This window comes from Sinocyclocheilus anshuiensis, unplaced genomic scaffold, assembly GCF_001515605.1.
Source record: "Sinocyclocheilus anshuiensis isolate Anshui unplaced genomic scaffold, SAMN03320099.WGS_v1.1 scaffold477, whole genome shotgun sequence".
In the NCBI taxonomy this organism is placed as follows: domain Eukaryota; kingdom Metazoa; phylum Chordata; class Actinopteri; order Cypriniformes; family Cyprinidae; genus Sinocyclocheilus; species Sinocyclocheilus anshuiensis.
Window position 1 is genome coordinate 2,433,245 of NW_015536549.1, and position 9,657 is coordinate 2,442,901.

Genomic DNA, 9,657 nt, shown 5'->3' on the forward strand with positions numbered 1-9,657 from the left:
TGAGAGAACTTTGGAGGAGGAAGCGCTTTTGGAGGGAGAGAAGAATTTCAGTGCAGAATTGTCAGACCTGGAGAGGGTAACATGCATTAATAACAATCCACTTTTTTTCCTCATTAAAAACTGTATGCATTGTGTTCCAATCTCTGGATAATTAGGGCCATATTTCTGCTTTGTAACACATTTCTTTTTTTTAACATGGATAGGAGGGGAATATGCCGATCGAGGAGTTGTTGGCTATGTATCGTTATGAGGCACCAGTCAGTACAGGGGCGGGATCTAGCATGGACAGTTCCTCTGTTGAACTAGCTGATGATCTGCCTGACATGACCCTGGATAAGGTAATTGACATGATTTTGCTTCAGTGCTAGGGGAAATTGTCAACAAGATAAAATCACTAATGGTGTTCTGTTGCAGGAGGAGATAGCGAAAGATCTCTTGTCAGGAGATTATGAGGAGGAGACCCAGTCCTCTGCTGATGACCTGACCCCTTCTGTTATACTACTGTGCAAAAGTTTGGGGTTAAGTTTTTTTAATGTTTTTGAAAAAGTCTCGTTTGCTCACCAAGGTTGCATTTATTTGGTCAAAATGCAATATTTCAATATTTAAATATTATGAAATATTATTGCAAATAAAATGAAATAAAATGACTGTTTTCTATTTTAATATATTTTAAAATGTAGTTTGTTCCTGTGATTTTCAGCAGTCTTGAGTGTCACGTTTACTCCAATCTACAGTGTCACATGATCCTTCAGATATTATCCTAATATGCTGATTTGTGTTAAAAACAGTTTTGTGGAAACCATGATACATTTTTTGTTTCAGCATTCTTTGATGAATAGAAAGTTAAAAAGAACAGTATTTATTTGAAATAGAAGTCTTTTGTACAATATGAATATTTTTACTGTCACTTTTAATCAGCTTAATGCATATTTGCCGAATAAAAGTATTATCTTCTTTAAAAAAAAGTCTTACTTTTTGATAATTAAATTAAGTCTTTTATTATTGGTTCTTGCTCTAAAACACAGGAAATAATGGTCGGATCTCAGTATCAAGCAGAAGTTCCAATGGGGCTCAGCAATTATAATGATGATGAAAAAGGTGAGTGTTTTATTTAAATTGCTTGGTGTGACTTTTTAACTTAAATTAACTGTAATTAAAATGATCACTGCAATCATGACCATTTTAAATGTGTGTTGTTTAAAGTGTACGAGGAGGAAGATCAGCTGCTGTGGTGTCCTGATGTGCTGTCAGAGTGTAAAGTGAAAGACTACCTCAGAGAAGTGCTGTCACAGTCTACAGATGACAGCACAGAGAATTCCACATTTGAACACATACGAGATAACGAACAGGTATGTGCTCTCTAAATATTCTCATTAATTAATATAATTAATGTGAAAATCTTTTGCCCATGTGAGAGCTGCTGCTATTGTTTTAATTGCATTTTTTTCTATGACCTCCTTTCGAGGCCTTGTTGGAGCTTTTGAAATGTAATTACGACACTTGTGAGGCACTGACGCGATACCGCAGTAATGTGAAGACTTCGAAAGGTAGGCTGTTCAGTACAAGACCAGCTTGAAATTTTTGTACTTGTAATGCATAAATGTTCACTTCTCTTTATGTTGTTTCGATAGAAGAATCCCCACCGTGGTCGGAGGATGAATGTAGGAACTTTGAACATGCGCTGCAGATTTATGAGAAAAACTTCCATCTTATTCAGAAACATAAGGCAAGTAAATTATGTTGTCTTTTCCACTGGCTTCATCAACTGGAAGGAAGTATTACTTGTTGCCAATGCTGTTGTTGTTTTTTACACTACCATTCAAAATTTGGGTTTGGTGACTTTTTTTAAATATGATTTTTTTAAGTCTCTTACCCTCACCAAAGCTGCATTTATTCAATAATAAAAATACAGTAAAAGCAGGAATATTGTGAAAATTTACTACAAAAAAAAAGAACGGTTTTCTAATTTAATATTTTAAAATGTAATTTATTTTATCAAACTTTTGGACGGTGGTGTAGTTATCTAAGTTTTTTTTAGACTAAAATATGTAATTTTATATTAATATTACATTAATGGTAACACTTTAAAATAAGGTTCCATTAGTTAATGTTAGTTAATGTACTAACTAACATGAACAAACTATGAACAATACATTTATTACAATATTTATTAATCTGTTAATGTTAGTTAATGAAAATACAGTTGTTCATTGTTAGTTCATATTAATTCACAGTGCATTAACTAATGTTAACAAGCACAAATTTAGATTTTAATAATGCATTAGTAAATGTTGAAATTAACATTAACTAAGATTAATAAATGCTGTAGAAGTATTGTTCATTCTTAGTTCATGCTAACTAAAGTAGTTAACTAATGTTAATTAATGAACCTTATTGTAAAGTGTTACCATATTAATACAAAAAATATGCATAAATTAGTATGCAGAGGAAACTGTCAAAATATTTTTGCACAATTCTGTTTTGTTACACTTTGGTTACACGTCACACACTTAGGGTTGGGTATCGCTTGTTTTTTTTTCGATACCGGTGCCAAATAAATGTTTTTAAAACCATACCGGTGCCTGAACCGATACTTAAAAAAAAAAAGAGCGTCACAAAATGACAGTGGATGACATTAAAGAATGACTGTTTTATTGAAGAAGAAGAACAACAACAGCAACAACAACTTTAAATTGAACAATGTATTAAAAGTTTAAAGTATACTGGAAAATATAAATAAATACAAAACACAGCAAATTAACATGAAAAATTCACAATAAAACCTAAGCCATCCAGCCCAACTACAGTAATTTAACATTAACACTAAATAACAGTTACAGTACTAATAACAGCAAAGTAGTTGGTATCCTTGGTAGGGATGCAACAATACAGTTAGCCCATGGTTCAATACATACCTCAGTTTTTTTTTACCACGGTTGGCACATCGGAGTGCTTTTTCTGATTTGCGATTTAAAATGTGATTTAAAAAAAACCCCTCCTGAACACAGGAGAAAAACATGGATTGTCATGTGTCTACTTCAAATTTCTTTTGAGAGAAGTATTAGTTTTCCTATTTTTACCCAAAATAGGATGGACTGGCCATTATTGAGTGCTATAAACACATGTAATATCTGTTTCATTCATACTGGAAGCTGGAGGGCACTTTCACAGAAGTAATAGAACTCATGATGCTCCAGGAAATCCCTAATCTGGATAAAGATATCCAAATATCACTGGAGCTGAGTAAAAGGAAGATAGAAACATTTTGAATGATGAAACATGAAGACAATAAACACTTGACTGTGACAATATATGGTTTATCTGTGTTCTTCAAGCCAATATGCAAGTATATTTATAATCCATTGCTAATCGTCTTTTTTTATATAGTAGAATATATTTTCTGCCTCATTCTGTGATAAGAAGCCACATCTGATCACAAAAGGAAGCGTTTGACTGATGTTGTGGAGAAAAAACATGTTATAATGTTCTCTTTTGTTGGACAACAGGTTTAGAAACGCTTCTCATTGCAAGTCAATACAAGGGAAGTTTAGCTTTAGGCATTTTAATTTAAGCACTAACGTTACTACAAAGATGTGTTGGATTGGTTTTATCAGAGTTTTCCAACTTGCATTCACGTGAATGTTCTCAGAAATTACTTTTCAAATTTTTTGGTAGTGATGAGAAGTCCGATTTATTTCTGCGAACCAGTTCTTTCGGACAGTTCGTTTCAATGAACTGGTTCAAAAAACCCGTTCACCGGTTCTTTTATGCCCTAACGTAATGATGTCATTCACAATGACGTAATGATGTCAGGTCTATTGTCCCGGGCCGGGATGAAAATGCACTCAACACATTCAAAAATATAAAGTCAGTAATCATAACTTCAGTCAGTTAAAACATCATCATTATGATCTGATAAGTTTCTTACAATTAATTTTTGCAACTAATGCACCCAAATACAGGTACAGGCAGTGATGGGCAAAGGGGGATGTTATACAAATCTTGAAGATATAAAGTAAATAAATTAGTCCTCATCAGCGAAGAAACCATGATCCGCTTACTATTCATAATCCATTATGATTTATTTATTATTAAATAAACGTATGTTTCGCCAGATTGGTCCCCTCATTCAAGTCCTTGTGCTCATAGAATTAGCACAGCGTCAGTTGTCCAAAAGAACTAGTTCTGTTCAGATGGTGCTGTGTCACAGTCAGTCATAGTAGGCAGTCATGTACTGTTCGGTATCTTCAAGCTGAATCACATATGCGCAGTATCATCTGCTCATCGGTTCTCAAATTGGATGTGCCCAAAAGAAACAGTTCTTGGTTCAGTGTACTGGTGATCCGAAAAGCGTTGCAACCGATTCTTGACTCGGGAATGAGATTGAGATTCGAGAACCGTGAGAGTGATTCACAAGGAGCATGTTGTTTATTTAATACAAACTCAATTTGTGTATGTGTCATCATTAACTATAATTACATTACAGGTATTTTATAAATCATCCCTTGTTTCCTATTAAACATAGTGTCTCATAAAAAAAACCTTTTAGCCTATAACCTAACAGAATCCTCAACTAAACACAAAGTCCTTTAAGACACAGATACATTCACCTTTAAAAAAAAATAGATTAACTTAAAAAATGTTTCTTTTGCTCGTTCGTTAGTTCATGGCTGTATGCATGCTCAGTATATCAGCTGCTCTGCTTGTGCTCATCATCTGTTCTCTTTTCACAGCAGTTCAGTCAGTGTACTGGTTTATGGGATATTGGTTTATTTATGGTGCTTTTCCACTATGTGGTACGACTCGGCTCGGCACGGTTCAGTACGGGACGATTCTCTCCGGCCAATCCGTGATCAGCAGAGTTTACACGTCACGTTTTGGTAACGGTACGGTTCACTTGGAACCCCAACCGAGGTGGTACTAAAAAAAAGTATCAGGTACCAGGTACTGTACCCAGTGGAAAACCCCCCAAAAGTGAACCGTACCGAGCCGTACCGTGCCGTACCATGCAGTGGAAAAGCGCCATTAGATTCAGAGGGATTGTCAGACACGTTAAAAAAATGTAATAACTTAAGTAATTTGTGGATTAGTGCTTACTGGAGACGCGGACTTTTTCAAACGATTCAGTCCGATTTGGTGAACTGGTCTGACCGGTTCACTAAAAAGAATCGGTTCAATAGAATGATTTGTTCGCGAACCAGACATCACTATTATTCTGACACCACATGAATGCAGCATAATCTAACTAGTGATAAGGTGCGGTGATGATGCTTCTCATGTCCGTTTCAAGCACCAGAGGGCAAATATTTCAATCAACAGCTCAGGCATATAAGTGGCACCTAAATGAGGCACTGTAATCTGCGTTCTGATTCGGTCTGGTACATACCGATCATACTGGGCTTCAGTACCCAACCCTATACACACTTCACCTTTATCTTGTTTGTCTTGTGAATGTCTGTATTCTCATTGCTTTCGTTTTTTCTTTTCAGGTTCAGACACGGACTGTAGCAGAATGTGTGGCTTTTTATTATATGTGGAAAAAGTCAGAACGTTTTGATTACTTTGCTCAACAGAACCGATTTGGCAAGAAGAAGTACAGTTGTTACCCTGGGGTGACGTAAGTACTGGGATGTGTAATTATTGGTCCTTGTGCCTGTGTTTGAATTAAAGTGTTGAACTCAACTGTGTTGGCTTCCTCCTTAGAGACCTGATGGACAGGCTGGTGGATGAGGCAGAGGGTCTGGCGGTGGACAGCTCGTCATCGGTGTGTTCAGCAGGAGAAGGGGGAAGGATGGAGGCATCGGCAGAGCAACAGCTCGGACTGCTCAACTCCATCACTGCCAGTGACCTCACAGGTGAGCTCAGCTGCCACAGTAGTCTTGATTCATGAAGAAATGATTCTTATGAACCAGTTCTTTTATTGAATCACTTAAAAACATGAAAAGTAATCTGTTTGAATCCTTTGGAATTGAAAGGAATCGTTCACTCAGAAATTAAAATTTGCTGAAAATGTACTCACCCTCAGGCCATCTAAGATGTAGATGAGTTTGTTTCTTCATCAGAACAGATTTGGAGAAATTTAGCATTACTTCACAAATAACAATGAATCAACAATGAATCCTCTGCAGTTAGGGATGGGTACCGAAACCCGGTATTTAATCGGTCCCGGGGCTAAATTATGAAAGACCGGAGTATCGATAAGCTCTGACGTTAACGGTTCTGCTATCGGTACTGGAAAAATTAATAAAACACACATACATTTATTATTGCTATATATACACATTATCTTGCAAATTCTATCTCTCCAGAGTCGCCAGCTACTTTTCAAACATTTGTCTATGATGCATTTTTGCTATTCGCAATTCAGAAGCGAGATCGCGCCCACGCGGAGGAGCTTCAGCCATCACTGCCAGTGACCTCACAGGTGAGCTCAGCTGCCACAGTAGTCTTGATTCATGAAGAAATGATTCTTATGAACCAGTTCTTTTATTGAATCACTTAAAAACATGAAAAGTAATCTGTTTGAATCCTTTGGAATTGAAAGGAATCGTTCACTCAGAAATTAAAATTTGCTGAAAATGTACTCACCCTCAGGCCATCTAAGATGTAGATGAGTTTGTTTCTTCATCAGAACAGATTTGGAGAAATTTAGCATTACTTCACAAATAACAATGAATCAACAATGAATCCTCTGCAGTTAGGGATGGGTACCGAAACCCGGTATTTAATCGGTCCCGGGGCTAAATTATGAAAGACCGGAGTATCGATAAGCTCTGACGTTAACGGTTCTGCTATCGGTACTGGAAAAATTAATAAAACACACATACATTTATTATTGCTATATATACACATTATCTTGCAAATTCTATCTCTCCAGAGTCGCCAGCTACTTTTCAAACATTTGTCTATGATGCATTTTTGCTATTCGCAATTCAGAAGCGAGATCGCGCCCACGCGGAGGAGCTTCAGCACGCGCAACATGAAAGCCCTGTTTAATTATGATAGCAGAGAGAACTAAACATTCAAACATCTGCTTACACTTTAGGCCTGTGGCGATGTTTTATATTCATTTCATTAAATATTTATTTTACATTTCAGAATATAAACCAATGTTAATTCAGCTCTTAATTTGTCATTATATATATAAAACAAAAAGTACCGATAAGAATACCGTTAAAGTACCGAATCGATAAGCAGTATCTGTAAGAGTAGTAATACCGTTAAAACCTTAACGATACCCATCCCTATCTGCAGTAGAGATGCGCGGATCAGCTCAAACGTCACCCGAATCCTCTGCTATAAATAAATTATCCACCCACCCGCACCTATATTTTTCTCTGATTTAGATATCCGCCTCGACCCGCACCTGCAACCGATCATCACATTACAAAGATTCTAATTCTTGGTTCGGCATGATATGATGAATGGATGGTTCATTTTTAACAGCAGATTCAGATTCAATTTAGAGCTGATCTGCACATCACTGCACATGTCTGCGGCACATTACGGCTCCAACACATCCACAAGAGCTGATCGCAGCCACTCTAGTCAATGTTTGTGTTTATACCAGTGACCTCACGTTTCAGAAGCGGCTCTCTGTGCTGCTTCGCTAAAGATAGGCACCTAATTTATTTTTGATGGATGCCGTGTCCAAGCCGCACATAATTAGATAATTGAGGATGTATTTTAAACGACTAAAAAAACGCTACAAATCTTTTATCCTTGTCGTTCATAACTAGACTTTTAAGTGTATTAACTTTGTCTGTAGGCTACAGCACAAAAAAATAGGACATAGCATTAAACACAATTAAATCAGACAAAACATAACCATTCAGCCAACTAACCTATGGTAGAACCCCAAAAATCAAGAAAAACATGGAAAATCAAGAAAAACAAGGTCGGACAGTCAAATCTTGTGGTCTCGCGAATCCAGTTGCTCCGCTCCTGGTGTGAGTTGGCACCACGTGGAGGACGGAAAAAACCTTGTCAGAGCCGTAAGGGGTAACGGTAACAATAACATAATATGCTGATCGTAGACTGCTTTTAAATGAACATTTATTTTTAAATCAAAAGATCTTCTTTGGCCAGATTAGCCTACACTTTCTTAATAGCATAAACACAGGCTTTACTCCCTTCAAACTTGCATGGAATGTCACTGTTTCTGTCACTGCAACTTCCTGAACAGAACACACACACACGTGTGTCTGTCTGCCTGATGGAAAAAATGCATTTAAAACACGTTAATATTTTAGAGAATGTAGTTAATATTTGCATCATTAATGATTTATCTCATCCACCTGCGACCCACCCGTAATTAATGAGAATGGATTTTTTTATTGCCTGACCCACCCGACCCGCGGATTATCTACAACGCCCGTGGATATTCACTTTGCAGTGAATGGGTGCCATCAGAACGAGAGTCCAAACAGCTGATAAAAACATCACAGTGACCCACAAGTAATCCATACAACTCCAATCCATCAATTAACATCATGTGAAGTAAAAAGCTGTTTGTAAGAAACTAATCCATCATGTAACTTCAGATGAATCCTCTAGCCATAATAGTGTTTTCAACAGTAAAAAAAAAAAAAAAAGCCAGCTTGACTTAATCAGGAGAGAAATGTGCACAGATCAAGCACCCTTTACAAGTAAAAACAGACCAAAACAAACAAATATGTTGGTGGATTTTGATATAAGAGGATGGACTTTTTAACTGGAAGAAGTGTTAGATTATCGCAATGTTTTTATCAGCTGTTCGAACTCTCGTTCTGACGGCACCCAGTCACTGCAGAGGATCCATTGGTAAGCAAATGATGTAATGCTAAATTTCTCCAAATCTCTTTTGATGAAGAAACAAACTAATTTACATGGCCTGAGAGTGAGTAAAGTTTCAACAAATGTTCATTTTAGTGGGGGAACTATTGATTTAGCTCACTTATTTTCATCTTCATTTCAATAAAAAATGTAAACATTAATTTTCCCCAAATTATTCTGTAGGAAACAGTTTTAATGAATATCGGCAAGGTTTTTTTTTGTCATACATCCCTGTTTTTTCCTCAAACATATCACGAAATTGCTTTCTTTACCCCTACTTGTTCTTGCAGCCATTAGTAACAGCGTAGCAACTGTGTGCAATGGTCCAGGAGACATAAGCTGTTTAGACTCCCCGTACTTCCCCCCTCTGGAGCGTTTACACAGAGGAGCCCTGAACCATGATGATCAGCTCAGCTATGCCACAAACAGAGACAGCGGCTGCCTCAACATGCTGGATTCCGGCTTCTATCGCTCAGACCTGAGCCAGATCAGCGTGTGCAGCACCAAAGACTGCGAACGGCCCTCTAAGAGGCTCAAGATGGACTTTTCGGAGCCCTTCATTAACGACGTGTCTGTTACTAACCTGGGTGTGGATTTCGAAGGCAGACGCACACATCGCATTACAGGGGCCACAATGGCGGTGTCAGTCACAGACTTCAGCAGCATAGGGAGCGGTGAAGCCAATGGTTTTCTCGGCTCTCATTCACGACACCACCAACACACTGCACTTCAGTCCGACTGACTCCCTTCTGCCATCCAGACACACATTCATCCGCTCACTGAATATTAGTTCTTTTTTAAATTATAAAATATATCTATCTATCTATCTATCTATCTATCTAT

General features: G+C 37.3%; 1 protein-coding gene across 1 annotated transcript in view; it reads left to right on the top strand.

The window, feature by feature from the left end:
- LOC107700403 (mesoderm induction early response protein 3-like) overlaps positions 1 to 9,594 on the top strand; it is a 10,055-nt gene extending 461 nt beyond the window's left edge. The window contains exons 2-11 of the mRNA XM_016502042.1: positions 7 to 76; positions 204 to 338; positions 415 to 492; positions 993 to 1,098; positions 1,204 to 1,349; positions 1,466 to 1,547; positions 1,632 to 1,726; positions 5,490 to 5,617; positions 5,704 to 5,855; positions 9,105 to 9,594. Of these exons, the coding sequence (XP_016357528.1) occupies positions 7 to 76; positions 204 to 338; positions 415 to 492; positions 993 to 1,098; positions 1,204 to 1,349; positions 1,466 to 1,547; positions 1,632 to 1,726; positions 5,490 to 5,617; positions 5,704 to 5,855; positions 9,105 to 9,556 (1,444 nt within the window). The 3' untranslated portion in view covers positions 9,557 to 9,594. The remainder of the gene's footprint in view (positions 1 to 6; positions 77 to 203; positions 339 to 414; positions 493 to 992; positions 1,099 to 1,203; positions 1,350 to 1,465; positions 1,548 to 1,631; positions 1,727 to 5,489; positions 5,618 to 5,703; positions 5,856 to 9,104) is intronic.
- Positions 9,595 to 9,657: the final 63 nt, after the last annotated feature.